This window comes from Apodemus sylvaticus, chromosome 14, assembly GCF_947179515.1.
Source record: "Apodemus sylvaticus chromosome 14, mApoSyl1.1, whole genome shotgun sequence".
NCBI classification, from domain to species: domain Eukaryota; kingdom Metazoa; phylum Chordata; class Mammalia; order Rodentia; family Muridae; genus Apodemus; species Apodemus sylvaticus.
In genome coordinates this window covers 69,591,148-69,611,689 of record NC_067485.1, presented here as the reverse complement: position 1 = coordinate 69,611,689, position 20,542 = coordinate 69,591,148, and the positions used below count along the sequence as shown (strand labels likewise).

The 20,542-nt window shown below is 44.1% G+C and overlaps 2 protein-coding genes across 4 annotated transcripts in view; one reads left to right on the top strand and one right to left on the bottom strand.

Moving 5' to 3' along the window:
- The window catches only part of Dclre1c (DNA cross-link repair 1C), a 34,036-nt gene extending 28,997 nt beyond the window's left edge, over nt 1–5,039 (bottom strand). For 2 of the 3 annotated variants that reach the window (XM_052156194.1, XM_052156195.1), the window contains exons 1-3: nt 4,840–5,039; nt 3,761–3,812; nt 91–175 (exon numbers count right to left, since the gene is read on the bottom strand). In XM_052156194.1, the coding sequence (XP_052012154.1) occupies nt 91–175; nt 3,761–3,812; nt 4,840–4,948 (246 nt within the window). In that variant the 5' untranslated portion in view covers nt 4,949–5,039. The remainder of the gene's footprint in view (nt 1–90; nt 176–3,760; nt 3,813–4,839) is intronic. The other variant, XM_052156196.1, reaches the window with a different exon arrangement.
- Nucleotides 5,040–17,968: 12,929 nt separating this feature from the next.
- Meig1 (meiosis/spermiogenesis associated 1) lies at nt 17,969–20,267 on the top strand. The gene is made up of 2 exons (XM_052157671.1): nt 17,969–18,106; nt 20,089–20,267. The coding sequence occupies exons 1-2, from the start codon at nt 17,969–17,971 to the stop codon at nt 20,215–20,217; spliced, it is 267 nt and encodes an 88-aa protein (XP_052013631.1). The 3' UTR covers nt 20,218–20,267.
- Nucleotides 20,268–20,542: the final 275 nt, after the last annotated feature.

Here is a 20,542-nt window from a genome sequence, read left to right as displayed (position 1 = left end):
TGCAGGAAAAAAGGGGGTTTGAATAACTGCAATGATTACATGTACAATGTAATTCAAAAATTACAACTTTTTGAATTATGGTTGACTTACAATTCGGTTTTCCCAAAATCTGTACTTGGGGCTGGTTAACAGCAGCTCCTTAGTGACCGGGGAACAGTACAGGAAGACCTTCAAGCTGAAAGTAAAACACAGACATGGAGGGGAAAACTGTGTCAGCACCATTCAAGACCAGCCACTTGGCTGAGTCGGCAACGCACGGTGCAGAATGTCATTTTACCCTAGTAAGCCACAATCAGTTGACAAGGAAAGTCTGACAGTGGCTCCCAACCCACCTGCCATGATTTGGAAATAAAATCCCCTCCAAACCCCAGCGCTAAGGCTTGGGTCTCTGGTCCACTGGTCAGAGAGAACTGGGGCTTTGCAGGTTCACGAGGCTTCTGACCTAATCCATACATTAACCCTGTGATGCGGCCATGCGCTGACGACAGCATTCCTGGAGGTGGGATGAACACCACCGTCTCCGGTCCCTCCTGTCTCTAGCTTTCAGCCTCACGTCTGCAAGAGGTGAGCGATTTGCGTCGGCCCTATCTGCCGCTAGGTCCCACCTCACCAGGAGCCTAAGAGCGAGCCAAGCACAGGCTGAAAGCATGAGGCAAAGCGAATCTCCTTTTTGTTGCTTGTCTCAGGTGCTTTGCCAAGGTGACAGCGAGCTGGCTACCTCGAGCATCACTTCTTAAGCCATGCTAGTAAGCACGCAGACCTTATGTAAGGGTCTGGAAGTGTAGCACCAGAAGAAAGTAAAAACATGCAACGCTTATAAGTCTTCAGGTACATCTAGAAAGGATACCACCAAATGCTACTTCCAGAGAACAGGAGAGGGGCGCTGCTCTTTGCTTCATATAGATCGACTTATTTATGTGTGCTGAAGAGCAAAGCCAGAGCCTTGCGTGGCCTGCTCAAGCACTCAGCCTACTCCGCTACACCTCCAGGCCCGGTATTCAGATCTCTAGTGAATTAATTTCACGTTAAATTCTAACAGAAAATAATAATGGTCTAGTTTGGAGATCAGGAATACAAGCCACGGTAGATTATATTTGCACACCACTATAAACCCCATCTGTTTATATTCCTAGGAAATGGACAGCAAATGCCTTCATTAAACTGTGAGGTAGTGCATGCCTGCAACCCAGGCAGGCATTCAGGAGGAGGAAGGCTTTCTGCTCGTTTGAGGCAAGTCTGACTGATGCATATAAGTTCAAGAGCACAGCCAGAGCTATATGGTAAAACTGACATGCCCACACATCCCCCTGTAACAAGAAGGGTTTATAGCCCCTCATCTTGAACTGGGTAGATCTTTTTTTTTTTTTTTTTTTTTTTTTTTGGTTTGAGACAGGGTTTCTCTGTGTAGCCCTGGCTGTCCTGGAACTCACTCTAAAGACCAGGCTGGCCTCGAACTCATAGAGATCCACCTACCTCTGCCTCTGCCTCTGCCTCTGCCTCCTTAGTGGTGGGATTAAAAGCATTCAACAGCGCACCCAGCAGTTGCAGGATTTTTTCAAGACAGAGTTTCTCTGTGTAGCCCTATCTATCCTAGAACTCAATCTGTAGACTAGACTAGGCTGACATCAAACTGCCTATATCTCTGCCTCCTGAGTGCTGGGATTAAAGGCATGAGCCACTACCATCCCGGCTAATTGCAAGACTTTTTTTTTTTTTTTTTTTTTGGTTTTTCGAGACAGGGTTCCTAGAACTCACTTTGTAGACCAGGCTGGCCTCGAATTCAGAAATCCTCCTGCCTCGGCCTCCCAAGTGCTAGGATTACAGGCGTGCCCCACCACGCCCGGCTATTGCAAGACTCTTACAGCTTGCTCTTAGGGCAATGTGCCCACCTCCTGACTCTCTCTTGGGGTTTTATTTGGTATGCTTGCTTGTTTATTTTCATGCTGACTCATGATGTCATCCGGTCTAACCTGGAACTTGCTCTGTAGACCAGGCTGACTCCTAATGCACAGAGATACGTTCGTGCCCCTTCCTTATGAGTGAGTTCACTGTAAGCATGTTCCCTCATGTCTGTCCCAGGATGAACAGTTCCTAACGCTAAATCCTCCATTAACAAAACCAGCCAACCCAGGCTAAAGAACGGTCTCAGAGAAAGACAAGCTCAAGAGGCCAGCTATCCTAGGCCTTGTTACTGTTCTGTGTGCCTTCCCAGGTTCCAGAATCATCTTCAGGTAATTTCAGTCTTGCCTGATGCTAGGCAGGCAGAAACCAGAAATTCCCACCATACACTGTCATAATTCCCCAGAGAGACTGGAGGGTTGGTGTCATTTTAAGATACTTGGTTACAAGGCAATGTGTCACACAGCAACCGAGAGCGGATACACAGGCTCAGACCTGGTTAAAACCCTGGTCTTGCTGCTCACTGGTTCTGTGACACTGGGCAACTAATTTAACCTGTCTGGCTTCTTAGTTTCCTCATCTGTAAATCAGAAGTAATAAGAACACCTAAAAGGTTATCAAGAGGTTCAAATGAATGAGGACACCAGCTCTAAGCAGACTGTAGAGGAGTTCTAGTAGGATCTTTCTATCTAGGGTAAACATTAGCATGAAATAGTTGTTTTTTCCTGTACCTAGGGTAGGCTTCAGAATGAAGACTTTCTTGAAGTACTTTGACCTTGAAGGAATCAACTTAGAAAACAGTGATTGTTTTCTGTTATCTACAGAGTTTTTATTCGGAAGGAAGTTCTCGCCCTTAGCTTGACTTTGGTCACAAGACGGTCATTACCCAGAATGTCTTGCATTACTGAATGCGGCAAACAGTATACAGGAAGGACTAAAATGCAAAACATTTAGATTAGATTAGGGGCTTTGGTTTCAGGAACTTGTTTTATCCCCGTTCCCCCCAAGCCTTTTGTGTAATAATCGATGATAAATGTGCTTCTGTATTGAGGTTCAGTTCCTGGAGGCTGGACTTCCCTGCTGCATCAGAGCCTGGGTACTCTCTGGAGTGACCCTCCACCCAAAACTCAGTCCCACAGTGAACTGCCACATTCTCAACCTCCACCATGTCTGGTCCACAGCGGCGGCAGCAGCCCGCGCTTACCACTGAGCCACCTCTCCAGCCTAGGGTTCCTGCTAGAACCACCATTTACACACATAAACATATTCTCTTACAAAAATATAGACAAATGAGTCTTTGCTGCAGCCAGCAACACAGATGGATCACATAATACGATCTTAAGAACTAGATGGAGCTGGAGAAATAGCTTCTTCCAGAAGACCAAGGTTCAATTCCTAGCACTCACAGCACAGCTACAAATGTTAGTAACCACAGTTACACACAGGTAAACAAGCATACATGTAAATTTAAAAAAAATAATAAACCTTTGAGAATATTTAAGATGTCTTAATCTGCCCAGTACAGGATCCTATTTATTTTTGTTTAAGACAAGTTCTCTATCTAACTCAGGCTGGCCTTGAACTCACAAATCCTCTCAATTCCTCAGTGTTGGGATTATATTCAAGAATAACCAAAGTTAGCTTGTGGTGACAAAAAACAGGAAATACTTCTGGGAGAAAAAGGAGGTAAGATTAGGCATTGGTCTGGGCTGGGTAGTGGTCAATTTGTTATGAGTGTGGAAGCTACACAATGTTTATATAAGCTCCTAATGTTTACATAGGCTGCCCGGTTAGGGTGTGTGGACTCCTCGGGGTTACTCCTCAGTTAGGATGTTTACTTACACACAAATAAACCAAGTACCTGCATTCCAGCCTTCTTTTCATGGAAGGAGCCCTTAATCCTTTCATGTGATCTACAAGGAAAAGAATTAGAAACCATAAGCATGTTTTGTTTGTTTTGTTTTGTTTTTAGAGGATTCCTTTGCCCACAACTGGGCTGTCTTTCTAAGTTTCCTACAGAGAGAAACTATATAGTGTTCGCCATTATGAGCCAGTGGATTTCCACAGGTCTTTGGCTCTTCTGCAGATGAGGAACTTTTCAGAGTAGAGAAGAACATGAATCAGTAAAAAGGGTTAGGCCCTGAGCCAGCGGACGCAATTCAAGTTCCACGTGTGTCAGGGGACCGAGGCAGGAAGATCAAGTGCACTAGAGTATCAGAACCACCTAGGTGGGCTGATTTGATCACACCTAGGATATGTGAAGCTCTGCCCCACAACCTAAAATAGGTAAATAATAACGAAGAAAAGTGGGGGACACTTGGCCAAGCTTATCGATTGGTTGTACACACACACACACACACACACACACACGTGAGAGTTTAGTGTGAGAAGGAAACATTTGTGTGGGCGTGGGGTGGGATGGAGGGAGAGAAAGGGATTGGGGGAAGAGGGAGACAGAGACAGAGACAGTGACAGACAGATCTATCTTAGGCTCTTGTCAAATTATCTCCGGGGTGTAAAACTTTTGAAACGTGTGCCTGTGTGAGAACGGGGCATTTCGCTCTTACCTAATGTCTCGGGTAGAGGAGAAGTTCCGAAACAAGTTTTTCTTCCTCGTGATAAACAAGGATTAGGGAAGTTTGGGCATGAGCTACTTAAGCCTTACCAAACATACTCTCCGCTGGAAAAGCAACTAGCACTTCTGTCAGCCCTGCCTCGCTACAGCGTCCAGGGTCAGACTGCAACCAGAGCTGGGGTTACAGAGGCGGTGCAGCCCTGGAGCTCCATAAAGCGAGAGGTTAAGCACCAGCTGGAACTAGGAGTGCATCCCAGTGCCTCGCGGAGTCCCAGCCTGCTCTCTCCTCACCAGGCACCAACCTCCGCCATCCCCTCTTCAGACCCTAGCGCCCCTGAAACAGGTGGCGAGAGGGGCTCACTCACCCTTGTGACAGTGCGAAAGGAAGTAGGCACGGGCTTTCAGGTTCTCCCTGTCGAAGCGGTCAATGGAGATGGTTGGATACTCCGCCATCTGTCCCTGGAAGGAGCTCATTGCGCAGGGGATTGCTAGACCCGGAGCCCACCTCGGAAACAGAAGCCCTCACTGACCCTGGGCGCCACTTCCGGGAACCGGCGCACCGCCTCCCCATAGGCCGGCCGAGCATAGCCACATCCAATCAAGCTTGCGGCAGGGGGCGGAGCCAAGGAGCATCCAATCCTGATCCAGCCTCCCAAGTTCCTCGGTTTAAATAACTGCACGAGCTGAACTCAGAGAACCAGCTGTGTGCTAGCATTGTTTGTGGCTACTACTGCCTGGTGGTGGAAAGTCACGTAACTGCCAAGAAGCAAGAAAGGACACGAAAAGTGTTTGTCGCACAGATGCAGATCTGCCCGCATCTGTGGAGGAACCAAAGCAGGAAACGAAACAGCTGAGAGTGGAGGCCAGAGAGCTTCCCTTTTCTTTATTATATTGCCTTGCATTTCCACAGATCTATGAAAGATCAAGTTCTTTTTACTTTTTTTTTTTTTATCTTTTCCCAATTTGTATTTAGGATAACCACGAGGAATGGAATGAGCCATTGCCTCTGGCTCTTGGTTAATAGATTCCGTTGTTCCCTCTTCTGTATGTATGCTAACTACATTTTGAAGGCTACAATTCAGACATAGATTCTTGGGGGGTGGGGGAGGAAAGATCCTATTGATCTGCTGGCCTCCAGGAATTATCATTGGAGCTGCATTTTGAGGACATCAGAAGGATATATAAAGAGACAGAAGGAGAGAATGGGGGGGGGGGGGGAGCGTGGGAACGTGTGTAGTAATGGTATTAAGATCCACCAGAGACTTTGTCAGTGGCATTTATTGTCTCCTTTCTAGCAAGTTCTCCACAGACACTCAGCACTATTGATGAACTGGAACCTCCAAATCCCTCCATGCAGAACACATTGGAAAGCCTTATGGTAGTGGACAGGACAACTAAAAAGAAGCAGTGTCTGCAGAAACCAATCAACTGGTTTCAGTACTGTGGAAAGATTAGAATGTTGCAGATCCAGAGGCTAGTTATCATATCCTGGGCTAGATCTAGCCCTTGGGAATAGCCATTTCTTGTCTGTCTCTGTTGGAACAAACATTTTATGACTAACAGATGAAAACCTTTTGGAATCTATTAGTTTAGCAGACCACTATATTCACCCAACCTAAAAGCTAAGAGTGTCATCAGAGAGCATCATCTTGGGCCTATAGAAAAGCGTCCTCATCTTTGCCATATCCACCTCTCATGTGTACACTATATTTTAAATTTGACTTGACTTATTTTCTTCTACAAAACTGTGAAACTCTTTCCATGTTGGAACATGGCATTTAGGATGACCCAAATCTGTGTTCCAGCCCCAAGGTTATTAAAAATGGCCCCAGAGGCTGGAGAGATAGATGGCTTGGTGGTTAAGAGCACTGGCTGCTCTATCAGAGGTCCTGAGTTCAATTCTCAGCAACCACATGCTGGCTCACAACCATCTGTAATGAAATCCAATGCCCTCTTCTGGTGTGTCTAAAAATGGCCCCAGAATAAACTGTCTCTTTTCCCCTTTAAGATGAAGTTTCCCTGTCCACAGTGATTACACGGCTGACTCTGATAGGCCATCCTAGTTCAGCACATTTGGGAAACCACAAAAATGAAGAATATGGCAAAGAATATTTTCACAGAGACAGAAGTGATGGTGGAATGATGCCAGGAGCAAGCTCTGAGCGAGGTCAGAATGCCATGGCCAGAGAACACTGGCTATTCTTGCCGTCATAATACCCAGTTCTCGTCACATTCCAGACATTCATAAAGAGAGAGCAGGGAAGAAGGGAAGGAGAGGGAGGTGCTCTAGACATACACACCAACTTATCCATTCTACCACAGTAGTGCTGGTAAAGCCTTGGTTTTGTAGAAGTAGTCTTTCCAAGCCTACGCGAGGACAATTGCTGTGGATGGGTTGTCTATACAGGACAATAAATTCTGCACTGAGTCTGGTCGTCTACAGAATTTCTCAGAAGTTGGAGCTCCTCAAGAGGCAAGACAAACTATGATTCATAGTCTTATTTACCTGTTCCCTCTTTTTCTCTTTATGATATATACAGTAGGAAATAATGTTGAGAATCGTTACCACTGTAAGCAGCATGCATACCTATACTTATCTTTATAGCTGAACTTTTCCTTTGAGAAGTTTTATACAATACTGCACATAAAACAGGCATATGAATAAAAAATTTTCCTGTAATAAGTCCTAAAGATATCTATCTGAAAAAAAAGTAGAGATCTCTTTGAAAACAAGTCTTCTGGCATACATATATTTAGAAAGCAAATTTGTCTACTAATGGATGGGCAAACCTGTCTCTTTTTACAGAAAGAATTAAATCTTGACAGTACTTGGTGCTTCTGGATGCAGAATAACTTTAGCATTTTTTAGTGTCAACTGATACTAATTTTATAGTCGTCTGTGCTGAGACTATGGTCTTGCATGAATAAGACAGCAAACAAAATGGCAGATGGATATTTACAAGCATTTCAGAAACTGTTGAAAATTATGTATTTCCAAGCAAATTTGATTTTTTGTTTGTTGGTTGTTTTTTTATTTTGTTTTTGTTTTATTGAGGTAGGGTTTCTCTATATAGTCCTGGCTATCCTGGGCCTTGCTTTGTAGACCAGGTTGGCCTCAAACTCAGAGATCTGCCTATCTCTGCCTCCCAAGTGCTGGGCTCAAAAGCATGCACCACCATGCCCAGCAATTTTTTTTTATAAAGCTCAAATCAGCATCTCAAAGGACAATCTTAGAAATTAAACATTCTACCACAATACAATCCATCCATATATTAATTTTAATACTTACACGCTGAAGGATAATTATTGGAAAATATTAAGTCTTTGCTTTCCACAATTAAGCCATTGTTTCTATGTAAGAAAAACTGCATGTACAGCAAACATAATGGAGTTCTTCCATGTGAGGTACTTCAAGCAGTGTTTGTCAGTGTTGTGCACCATGACAGCATGTGTCATGCAGAGTGTGTACTGTGTTTAGAAGTGAGCCTGGCAGGTGTGGTGGCACAACCTTTTGATTCCAGCACTGGGGAGGCAGAGGCAGGTAGATCTCTGTGAGTTCAAAGCCAGGCTGGTCCACATAGCAAGATCCAGGTCAGCCAGAGTTATATAGGGAGACCCATCTCAAAACAACCACAGCAAACACTAGAACAGAGACTTCTGTGGACTGCACTGTTTGACACAAACATACACTGCGGTATTATCTCCTCAGATTAATCATGTGTTCGCTTTTGAGTTCCGTTTTGGCCACTGTGGGTTCAAAAATCTTTTGCTTTTCTTACAAACCAAGGCAGGGAGAGAAGACATGGAGTGTGAAGGGGAATTGCTGGGGTGTCTGGGGACAGTGGGAGGGAGGTGGGTGTGGCTATAACTGAAGGACATTGCTTAGGACTGGAGAGAGAGCTTGGTAGTTAAGACTGTACTGTTCTTTCAGAGAGACCAACTTCAGTTCTCATCACGTACATCGGGTAGTTCAAAAGTCACCTGTCATTCAAGTCCCAGGGGATCCAATGCCCCTGGCCTCCATAAGTACCTGTACACAGGTGCACATACCCACCAAGACATAGACATGTACATGCATGTAAGGCACATAGTTTTGTGATCATAAAAAGAGAAAGAAGCATAAGAATATGTTCTACAACTGTGTGGGGGAAAGGGGTGCCTCAGTGGCCTATTCCAAGGCACCCCTTACCCCCCCCAGGGAGCAGTCACAGAAATAGTTTATTCAGGGGATGGGGAGGGGAGGTAAGGGGGTAGTAGAGGCAGAGAAAGGCAGAGAGGAGAGAGGAGAGAAGCAGAGTGAAGGGCCAATGAACCAATGAAGGGGGCTTAAGAGAGAATGGGGGTTAAGGGCATGTGGCACAGCGGTGTGGGGGAAGGGGGTGCCCAGGCAGGCCCATGTCCAAGCACCTCTTCCCCCTGAGGGACCACTCGCACACAGACATAGTATAGAATAAAGTTTATCAGGGTAGAGGTTGGGAGTTAGTGGTATAGTGGAAGTAGAGAAAAGCAGAGAGAGAGAGAGAGAGAGAGAGAGAGGCCATGACCACACGGAGAGAGGGGGAAGGGAGGAGAGCCCAAGGGGCAGAGAGGTGAGAGTAGGATGAGGGAAAGCAGGAGGGGGGAGGGGAGGGTCAAGTAGCCCCTTTTATGGTGGGTCAGGCCTACCTGGCTGTTGCCAGGTAACTGTGGGGTAGAGCTTAGACAGAATCCTAATACATAACACACACACACACACACACACAGAGAGACTTCAATAAAAGATACAATGTTTACATGCATGAAATCTGTATATAGGATAATACTTTGGTGGTTTCCGGTAAGGAACCAAAGCAGCCCACTGCCATACTCTAGGAAATCTGAGGGTCAGAATTCATTTATCTGTTCAACAAATAGTCATCTGCTCTCTAGTATGTTACAGCTCCTGGGCTGACAACTAAGGGGAAAGCAAGCTAAGAACCCTTGTTCACAGTGTCTATCTGGGATAACCTGCTACCAGCACTCGGGTAGTTCAGATGCTGTCTGAAGTGTTCTGTGTTTGGTATGTCTGTCTCACAGCAACCCCAGCAGACAGGCTCATATTGTTCAGTTGCTACATTGTTATGTAAATCTCACAAGGTCGTGTTCTCCGTGAGAAGAGCCTTAAGTTCAAGGTCTCTGTGTTCTGAAGCGCCTCCCTCTTAGGTACCCTGTCTTTCCGGTTCATAGCATCTGGGCAGCGACAGGACAGCAGCAGTGTGATGGTGAAATTTATTTCCCCACTCTAAGCACGCTGCAGTCATACAGGAGCTGTTCGGCTAGGTATGGTTGGAGCAAAGTGACCCAGGATGACAGAGGGAGTCAACAAAACTGTAAGAGTACTGTGGAAATGTCATGGCTTTGCTGGCCTTGCAAACCTCTGAAGCTTTTGTTGTTTTGTTGTTGTTCGGTTGAGTTGGTTTGGTTTTGGTTTTTCTTTTTACTGTGGATAAAATGGAAAGCTACTGCAGGGTCACAGCCCAAGTCTGACATAATCTGATTTAGGTTTTAGGTGACTTGTGCTGACTGCTGGGTGGAGAACAGGCTATGGGGTGGGACCAGGGCTGGGGATTAGTGTGGTGATGAGAGACTGCCAAGAGATATGGCTTTTGGACTTGTGTGGGGGTTATTAAAGCCAACGGGTCTTGCTAATGGATGGGATAATAGAAATAGGATTGTGAGTAACAGCTAGTCAAAATGGGAGATGTGGAAGCAGAGTTTCCTTTGCTTGGATATGGAATATTGTTTAGATAGGTCTAAAGTTCAGAGATAAATCTTGGCTAACGAAATTAAGAGTTACAGATCTTTAACTTTTTAACTTAACCTTTTTTTAACTTAAAAAAACTCTTTAGTATTTAATGACTCCATTAACTAGAACTTTGCAGAACTTAATCTGTAAAAAATAGGGCTTGCGTTTTGGCTCACAAGATCCCTGCATTGGTTCTGGGGTTCTCAGTGACCTGGCGTTGCCCCTTTCCCTTTCACCTTCGATTTATTAGACAATCACCATGGCTCTCGACTTAGAACACTGACCTTGAAGCACTTTTCATCGAAATAGGTGATATATATAAACTATTAGTTTAGATACTGACAGGAAAATTAAACCTAGAGATGGTACGTTTTCGTTTAGTGCTTGCCAGACACCATGCTGGATGGATTCCTTGAATCCAAATACACTGTGTTATCTTCTATCAGGATTCAGAACCGGTACGATCTCTATTCTCTCAAACCGCTTTCAAATAATAGGAAAGAGCAGCGAACAACGTCCACCGGGTCTTCCTGCAGAGAACTCCGACCACTTTGCCCAGCTTAGCCCCGCATGCGCACAAAAACCCAGACGCGGGGGGCGGGGCCGGAGGAAACTAGGCTTGGCTCGCTCACGTGGGCGGACGGAGCGGCGTCTCTGCGTTGCTAGGAGACGCGCCGGTTGCACCGGCCGCAACGGTTGGCCTTTGGCTGTCTCAGCCCACGATCCCGAGTAGAGAACACGAACACCGCTGCGCCCTCCTGCGAGGCCGGCTGAACGAGGGTAACCGCGGATAGCGGGAGCCGGACCTGAGCGGATGCGCAGCGAGGACCCGGGCCCTGACCGCCGTGCCCCTGGCTCGGCCCCGCCCCGGGAGCTCAGGGCCCTCCCCTTCCGCCCGGCCGCCCTGGTACCTGGGTTTCTTTTTTTCCTTTCTTTTAGGGCGGGTCTTCACTTGGTCCCTCCCACACCGTAGGACCCGCGGCCCTGCTAAATTTTGCGTCCAAGTTGGCTACTGTATAGCTTTATGATGCCAGCGTTCTGAGGACTGTCTCTAGTTCAGCTTCTTCCGGGCAGATTATATCTTACAGACATCGTGATTTATGGCAAAAAGAAAGTGTTTTCTGGCAGACAGAGCACGCTGGCTGTGAGAACCTTCTTAAGGGTATACACAAACGTAGCCGGTGGACAGATAAGAAGGGAGTGCTTGGGGAGTGGGGGGCACTTTTCGTCTTTAAAATGAACACCCGGTTTGAGGACTGTGTTCAGAAAACGATGTTCGGACCCAATGTGAGAACTGAGTTCAGAATACAGTCCCAGTATGTTCGCCATCTCGACCAAGGTTCACACGTAGTTTAAAGGGGTCCTGCCACCTGCCAGGAGCACAAATAATGGAAGGGGCTGAAAAATTAGGCATGTTATCTAATTACGGGGTTACAAGGCAAAAGCTTCAGCGACAGCAGAGAAAGATGTAATTAACATGGTACACTAGCGAGGGTAATAAGGAAAAAGGTCCTGGGACCGCAGGCTTGTGTTTGGGGTGCTGATGTAAGCGTGAGGGTTAAGGAGAGGGAGAAACTAAACAGGGCATAAAAGGTGTGCATAACAGTCTCAGTTAAGGTGTGAGTCCTAGGCTGTAGTGTCCTCCACCCCTGTGGTATCAACTCTGATGCCGCGAGGCACCTGGTGGAAATCCAAGATTTCTCAAATTCTTGGCCACCTTCTGTCTTCAGCTTTGAAGGGTGGTAAGACAGTTTAAATAGACAGACCGTGGTTGGATGGTTAACATCCTGGTGCAGTTAGGCATTCCTCTGACCCAAAGTAAAGGAGTCAGACGAAACCAAGGCAAAGGATCCAGGCTCAGCCTCCTTTTGGTTACCTCGTGGGCCCAAATGAAGAGTTTCTGTGTTGTGTTTTTGTAGCAGTTTCTGAATGGCTGTTTGAAGGAAGAAAGCTTGAGGTAGCTGGCTTCATCATTGGTGACTACTGTTACATTAGAACTTAATGTCAGGGACTTAAGATTGGTGGGATTTTCTTTTTTCAGTACACACATAGCCCTTAATCGTGCTTAATGAAATTCAGTTTCTAAAAAGTAGACATTCAAGCATTACCACTTCCTGTTTATAGTAGTACATATGTATGATAGAAATTATGTTTTATATAATTTTATTTTCTATGTACATACTATGCATAGTTATTTTACCTGAGCAAAACTGATAACAGAGCCTTACAAAAACAGAAATATACAATTGTTATTTAGTGCTTTTATTTAAAGAGTAAAAATTGATGAAAAAGTTATGTCTCACAAAAGATTGGGAATCCTTTTTTCTGGGAACAAGCTAAATATTGAAGTGTCAACAGTTTTATATTGTTTAGATCTTATGCCATTAAGGTTAGTCTTGTTTTGCAGTTAGGAATTTTAAAACAATTTTGTGCTACTTCAAATTCACCCATTCATTATAAAAGGAAATAGCATAAAATGATTTTTAAAAAATGCCTCACTAAAGAATTTGAGGGAGCCGGGCGGTGGTGGCGCACGCCTGTAATCTCAGCACTCTGGGAAGCAGAGGCAGGTGGATCTCTGAGTTCGAGGCCAGCCTGGTCTACAGAGTGAGTTCCAGGACAGCCAAGGCTACACAGAGAAACCCTGTCTCCAAAAAACCAAATCCAAAAAACAAAAAACAAAAAAAAAAAAAAAGAATTTGAGGGAATAGCCACTTTAAAGAAGCATCACACCTGAACATTAGCCACAGAAGACAACTAAAAAATGGCCTCCAATTCATTGCCATACATTGATACCAGCACCCTGTAAAACCAGGTGTGATTCGAACATCTGAAATCCTAGCTCTAGGGGATGAAGCCAGGAGGATCAGAAGTTCCAGTTCTCCCTCGGGGAGTACAAGACCATGTTTGGACAATATGAGACCCTGTGCAAAATCTGTACTCAAATCTCCTTCCTGGAATCTTACAAATCACATCTCTAACATAATAATAATGCCCACAGGTTAAGTTTCTCACTGTAGGAACTAGTTTTTCATTCTTCCTGGGGTTTTTTTGTTCAGACTATTAACCTTCAATTCAGCTACACCAACCAATCCAAAAGCAGCGATGAGCATCCTCATCAGACGTTCCAGTCCTCCGCATTGCCACAGCTCGGTTTGCCCATAGTTTCCAGCTTCGTGCTCCGAGGTGAGCCTCTGCCTACTGAAGTCTCTGGAGCTCTCTGCACGTTAGCTCCCTGCGCACCCACACGCTATAACTTTAGCAGGAGTTGGTGCAGAATCCTACGCTGAGCGGAGGCTCATCCGTCACTGTGACTTCCTTACGCATCTGTTTCTAACCTGCCAATGGAATATTTTGAAGGAGTTCCAGAAGATTCCACTGAACTGGAAAAAAAATGACAAAAAAATACCTTGGTGGAGACTCATGTGTGGTAGGAAGCACACCAGTCCCGCTGAACTCCTTCACTGCCCAGATCACCCAATGCAGACCTTGCTGTGTGGACCACTATGTAGCCCCATAGCCTAGCCCAGGACCGCCTTATTCCCATCTCTCACGGTCCAGTGCTGCAGCCTGTTATCTTCCCGAGGTTGCCTCTGCAATGGTTGTGATACATTTGTATCATTTAGACTTCTTCAGCAAGATAAGCTTCTGTCCCAGCATGTGGGCTGTCTGCTCAATAACTCCACCCACAGTTTCTGCCCTTTCAACAGTTTTAAGGATGTTTGGCTTTGGCTCAGTTCCTGGGTGCCGACTTTCACTGACTTGTGCAGATCTGTCTTTGAGACCTGGGATTTGAACATCTTAAAGAAGGGAACGGACTACAGTCTAATGCTGTAGATACCTTCTTGAGTTTCAGTGTACCTTTATCCATACATGTAATAAAGGAGTGATTCAAGGAAGGTCATTTGAGTTCAGGAAAACATGATCAGAAAATCATGTAAATAAACATGAGTAGGCACATAAGTTTATATAAATAACAGAGCGGCCCTTTCCCAGAAATCTCTCAACACAGAGCAATTTAAACGCAGTTGCTTGGCGCATAGCATAGATTGTCTGGGAAGGCGTGAGAGCATGGCGGAAGGCCACGCCCAGACCCAGGTACACTGAGGACAGCAGTGCAGCATGTTCTCACCAGGTCCCGTGTTCTATAGCTGCATTCCAACACCCAGGAAGTTGTCTTAGAAATTGAAGGCAAATGTTTGTCACTGCAGGAGGCACAAATAAACAGCCTTATAAATTGAATGCAGATATTTAATACAGGGGCCATGAACTCTCATCCAGGAGCAATCCAGGGAACACAGTGCACCTGAAGTAAAGACCCTCTGTCTTTTTTCCTGGACCTTCCCCCAAGGCATGGCTCACCGTGTGACACTCTTTAGAGTGTGTTCTGACATTCCCTGCCTCTTTTTTATTTTTTAAAGCATTATAGAATGTTTATATTATATATACACACACATACACATACAACATACACATGACATACATTGAACACACATGTTTATATTTTTAAAGCCAGCATGCTAGATAAATTTGATTATTTCCTGAATTTATCTTTGTTTGGAGTCATAGACATCCTAAGAGCAACATGAGAAGACATAAATAGGTACAACAGTCATAACTCGATACATTTGCCAATTATATTGACAGGTTAGGACAGAGCAGGGTAATGGCTTCTGCAGATTTTTGATGTAAAATTCTTAGCTTTAGGACTGGTGGAACTAGTAGTCTGCTAAATAATACAATCTGATAGTTTTTCCTCCAAGTCATAAATATGTTAGTCAGACCCAGGGGTTGGGTGTAGACGGCTATAAGCACCTAAGGATGGTCCCAGATGACGGAATCTGCGGATCACCAGCACAAGTAGCTTCGGAGAACTTCAGTTCACAAGACTCACTTCATTTTTGCTTCTCATTGTTTTTAATAACTGGAAAGAATAGAATTTGCATCATAGCATGTCACCGCAGGTACTAAATTTACTTTTTCTGTTATGGTGAGATTCATATTGAAGTTTCAAATGTCTGATTGTGTCTTTAAGGTGGGTGGGTACTCCTACGGAGAAAAAAACAGTAATTTCCTATCATTTCCACTGAAGGTAGAGCCTTTCCCACCCATATATAACATGTGGCATTTTTATACACACAGTTAATGTAATTGGTTACCTCAAAGGGACATGGTGCCCCTGGCATGATGCTCAGAGTATTTTTGAACGATACAAACAAGTCAAAGCCTTTTGTTATCAAAACAGCTAAGCCTAGACTAAGCATAACGGGGAGGCAAGGCCGAGCCCCGTGCCACTGCCCTGAGGAAAATCAACTGCTTTATCTGCAGAAGCACAAAAGCCACTCAGCCACTAACTCCATAGAAAAACACGACTAATTTTGAGTATTCTAAAAGGTTTTATTATTTTAAAATTATTTATTTTTTTATCTGTTCAATATATTTTTTATTTACATTTCAAATGATTTCCCCTTTTCTGACTCCCCACTCCCCGAAAGTCCCATAAGCCCTCTTCCCTCCCCCTGTTCCCCCACCCACCCCTTCCCACTTCCCTGTTCTGGTATTCCCCTACACTGCTGCACTGAGTCTTTCCAGAACCAGGGGCCACTCCTCTGTTCTTCTTGAACAGAAGAACCCAGGTGTCCCTCAACGGAGGAATGGATAAAAAAAAAGTGGTATATTTACATAATGGAGTTCTATTCAGCCATTAGAAACAACGAATTCATGAAATTCTTAGACAAATAGATGGAGCTGGAGAACATCATACTAAGTGAGGCAACCCAGTCTCAAAAGATCAATCATGGTATGCACTCACTGATAAGTGGATATTAGCCTAGAAACTTGTAATACCCAAGACATAATCCACGTATTAAATGTTTAAAATTATTTCTAATGAAGTATTCATGCGTCTATGAGTGGCTTGTACAACTGAGTGCAGTGCCCGAGCAGGCCAGTAGAGGGTAGTGGTGATCTCCCCAGAGCTAGACATAAAGGTGGTTGTGAGCACTTGCTAGGTGCAGAGAAATGAACTCTATTTTCTGCAAGGACAGAAAAGTTGTAAGGACTGAGCCGTCTCTCTAACCACTTGACTGGCTTTGTTTTGTGTTTGAGATAAAGGATTTTACTATGTTATGTAACTCTGGCTGTCCTGGAAGGAACTTCCTATGTAGAGCAGCTGGCCTTGAACTCAACAAAGATTTATTGTCTCTGCCCCCCAAGTGCTGAAATTAAATGTGCACACCACTATGTGCACAGTTTGAATGTATTTTTGTAATATAGTGACTCCACACTTTTCCTTCCTGTAATTCTTCATATCATATTTTCTTTTCTTTTTTTTAATTTTTTTATTTTATTTTTTATTTTTTAAAGATTTTATTTATTTCTTTTATGAGTACACTGTATGTAGCTGTCTTCAGACACACCAGAAGAGGGCATCAGATCCCATTACAGATGGTTGAGAGCCACCATGTGGTTGCTGGGAATTGAACTCAGGACCTCCGGAAGAGCAGTCAATGCTCTTAACCTCTGAGCCATCTCTCTAGCCCCATATCATATTTTCTATATGTATAATTAATCTCCACTGTATAAGGTTAACCGAACTCTACTGCATATGTCTAACTCACGTGTTAGTCATAGATAGTGGATAGTGTACTGGTGGCATGAGGGGCTTCACAGTGAAATGAAGGAAATTGTTGCTGGGTGGTGGTGGTGCACATCTTTAATCCCAGCACTTGGGAGGCAGAGGCAAGCGGATTTCTGAGTTTGAGGCCAGCTTGGTCTACAGAGTGAGTTCCAGGACAGCCAGGGCTACATAGAGAAAGAAACACTGTCTTGAAAAACCAAAAAAACAAAACAAACAAACAAAAAAACCAAGTAAAAAACCTGGTTTGTTGTTTTGTCAGGCTTTCCAAAATCCTTACAATATCATAACAATGAAATCAACAAAATACAACATGAACCTGAATCTAACACAACTGAGAGGCAAAAGTTTAAAACCCACATGCTAACAAAACCTTCATTTTCTCTAGTCTAGCCAAAGTGTGTGTCAATTTGCACACTGGAAAAAGAATGCCAAAAAGCAATACTAATGACTTGTCTGGCGTGTCACTGATTTTATCAGAATTGGAATTATACAACTCCCAGTAATTTCATTTAAATTAATTTAAATCTGGAACTAAGCCAAACAAAGATTGGAATATGATATCCAAATAGAATGTAAACCGCCTTCTAGAGGATGTAACAGTGTAAGTAATGTAACAAAGATCTGGAGGGTATAGACAGAACGGAACATAGGCAAATTCTTTGTCTTTCCTAGGCCAGCCCCTTAATATTTGTGTGTGACTGATACTCAGAGTTAAGCCAGGGCTTGGCCTGCTGACCGTCTCCCCTTCTTTATTAACTGTGAGAAGAGACTTGTAGGCTACATATTTCACACTGAGGAAATAATCAAGGAAATTCACCAAGTCTGTATTTTTCCTATGTTTCCCTCTGTAAAAGTAAAGTTAATGCATTTGTAAAGACATTTACAAAGGTTTATAAAATGTTGTGAATGTTTACATACCTTCCTGGTTGATCATATGTTTTGAATAATGTTCACCCAGTGGCAAGGAGGGAGATGTCTAGTTGATGCAAAGGATTGCATCTAAAGGTCTTGAAAACTGTAATCATCATGTTACCTAATAATATTCTTCTAACTTCTTTCAGAAATAATTGTTAATAAGGCCTTTGTAGCCATGGCTACTTCTGACGTGAAACCAAAATCAATAAGTCGTGCCAAGAAATGGTCAGAGGAAATAGAAAATCTGTACAGATTTCAACAAGCAGGATATCGGGATGAAATTGAATACAAACAAGTGAAACAAGTTGCCATGGTAACCGTCACTGCTCTTTATAATATAAGCTGATAAACCCTTTTGTTTTGATAAATGTTTTGCTTTTGATAAGTATTCTCAGGTGGTGAAACGTATTTTAATAACAGAGCAACAGAACCTAACTGGAGGGAGTTCTCTGACACTCTTCCTTTGAAGAGAGGGAGACTAAGCCTCTCCAGGTGGTCTGCAGCAAGGGGACATTGTGGTCCCTTGGCTGGAGGAAGTCAGGGCAAACTGCTACTTGAGAACTACAGGCCCATCTTAAATAGCTAGGAAGTAAGAGAATATAGCAAATTGCCAGGTGAGATTTCTGCTTCTAAATTAACAGAGTTCCGTTATTCCCAGGAGACATTTCTTTTTTTCCGCCTCTGTCTGTAAAATACCATTTTTACAGATGTCACTGGGCCACCGCGGCAGGGAATTAAAAAGGAGTTGCATATATTCTTCTTTTTCTTTTTCAGTTGTTTTGTTTTGTTTCTTGAGCTAAGACCCCACTCTGTAACCCACACTGGCCTTGGACTCAGTACATAGACGAGAACCTTAAATTTGCATCAGTCTGCCTACCTCTGCCTCCCAAGCCCTGGGATGACAGATCCAAGTATCCTGTCCACTGTAGCTACACTCTACAGTCTACTAATTTTACATCAATGGATACCAAGCTAGATAACTCACACCCTTGCCCCCCCCCCCCCCCCGTTGGACCATCTAGTGTCCTTCTACCGAGAATGTTTCCCTCCAGAATAACTTTCCAGTTGATGCTTATCAGGTGGCCTTGAGGTTCTGAAGACCTAGTTCCCCGTCTATACACTAATGCAGCTATCTTTGGGACCTGGGAAGGGGCCCCAGAGACTTGAGGACACTCCCCTCTCCTGCTGATGGCAGCTTTAACTTCAGTACCAGAAACATTGCATACATTTCCTAGGGAGTAAATGAAGGGGTCCAACTGTGCTGATCAGAAGAGCTGGGCCCTGTTTTGAATGCCACAGAAATAAGCCATGAGGGAGAAAATGTAAGATCCATGCCTGGGCCTGAGGTCCCAGTGCTCTGTAGACTGAGATAGGACATTAGATTTGAGGGTCCCTGGCTTGCGCTACATAGGGAGAGTTTGTCTCAAAGATTGGTGAAAGGAACAGAGAGGAAAAAGGAAAAGAGAAACATTGGCAGAAAATAACAGACACAGTTCCCCAAGCAGGTGCACCATCTTTTCTTGTGTTGCAAGCTGCGATTTATAAGGGCAAGGTGAAAGGGAACACTACCAGAGTGGTGGTGTTGGAGAAAGGGACTTGATTTTCCAAAATCGGAAAAAAAAAAGATGTCTTTATTATATTTAAGTACACTGTAACTATCTTCAGACACCCTAGAAGAGGGAATCAGATCTCATTACGGATGATTGTGAGCCACCATGTGATTGCTGGGAGGTGAACTCAGGACCTTCAGAAGAGCAGTCAGTGCTCTTTTTGTTTGTTTTTTGTTTTGTTTTGCTTTTTGTTTTTTGTTTGTTTGTTTGTTTGTGAAAGGGGTCTCAACCCCACCAGTGGAAAGCCCCCGATTTAGTCCCTGCCTCTGAAGCCAATGATCGGCATTGCTATTTGAGCAGTGGCCCTGGACTTGTTTCTAGGGTCCCCCTGGGGTTTTCATCTTAGAAATTACAGTGTTTGAATCACTCAGAAACGTAAGAGCGATGAATTTTGATTTACTGAGTCATGGCCATAGCGTAGACACTAACACCTCGAAACATGACTCTAAAGAGAAGCACTGAATTCAGTTTGAGCTCCCCAGAATAAGGCCAGAAATTGAGGTTTGTATTACCTGTACTCCTCGCTTTAAGAGAGAAAGGGTCTTAAAACTTAATCATGGATCTAAATTTTTGTTGCAAGTTGTTTGATTCTGGGATTACACCCAGAATGCAAGTTGTTTTGTTGCAATGGTGAGGTAAATCACATGGCGTGGAACTCATTCATCCTCTCCTCTTTCCGGCGCAGGTAGACCGTTGGCCAGAGACAGGATACGTGAAGAAACTTCAGCGGAGGGACAATACTTTCTACTACTACAACAAACAGAGAGAGTGCGAGGACAGGGAGGTTCACAAAGTGAAGATTTACGCGTACTGACCTGTCCGTTCCTTCAGCTCGGCAGTGCTGCCTTAAGAGTTGGTTTACATTCTTCCATCATGTAAATGTCATGTTACAAAATGACTCACAATTCTCTCTTTAATTCATGATATTTTATACCGCATAAACAGCATGAAAACGGGAATTGACCAGTTCTCCTGGCCAGTTCTGAAAAGCAGTTGAACCTTAGAATCCGGACCTCCCATCCCATCCTCTCCCTTCCTCCTCTCCCTTCTCCTGCCTAGCAGAATATTTTAGTGGCTCCCTTGGGAAACCAGCTGTTTAGAAGCTGGGAACTCGCTGTGTATTAGCTGTGTATTTCCTT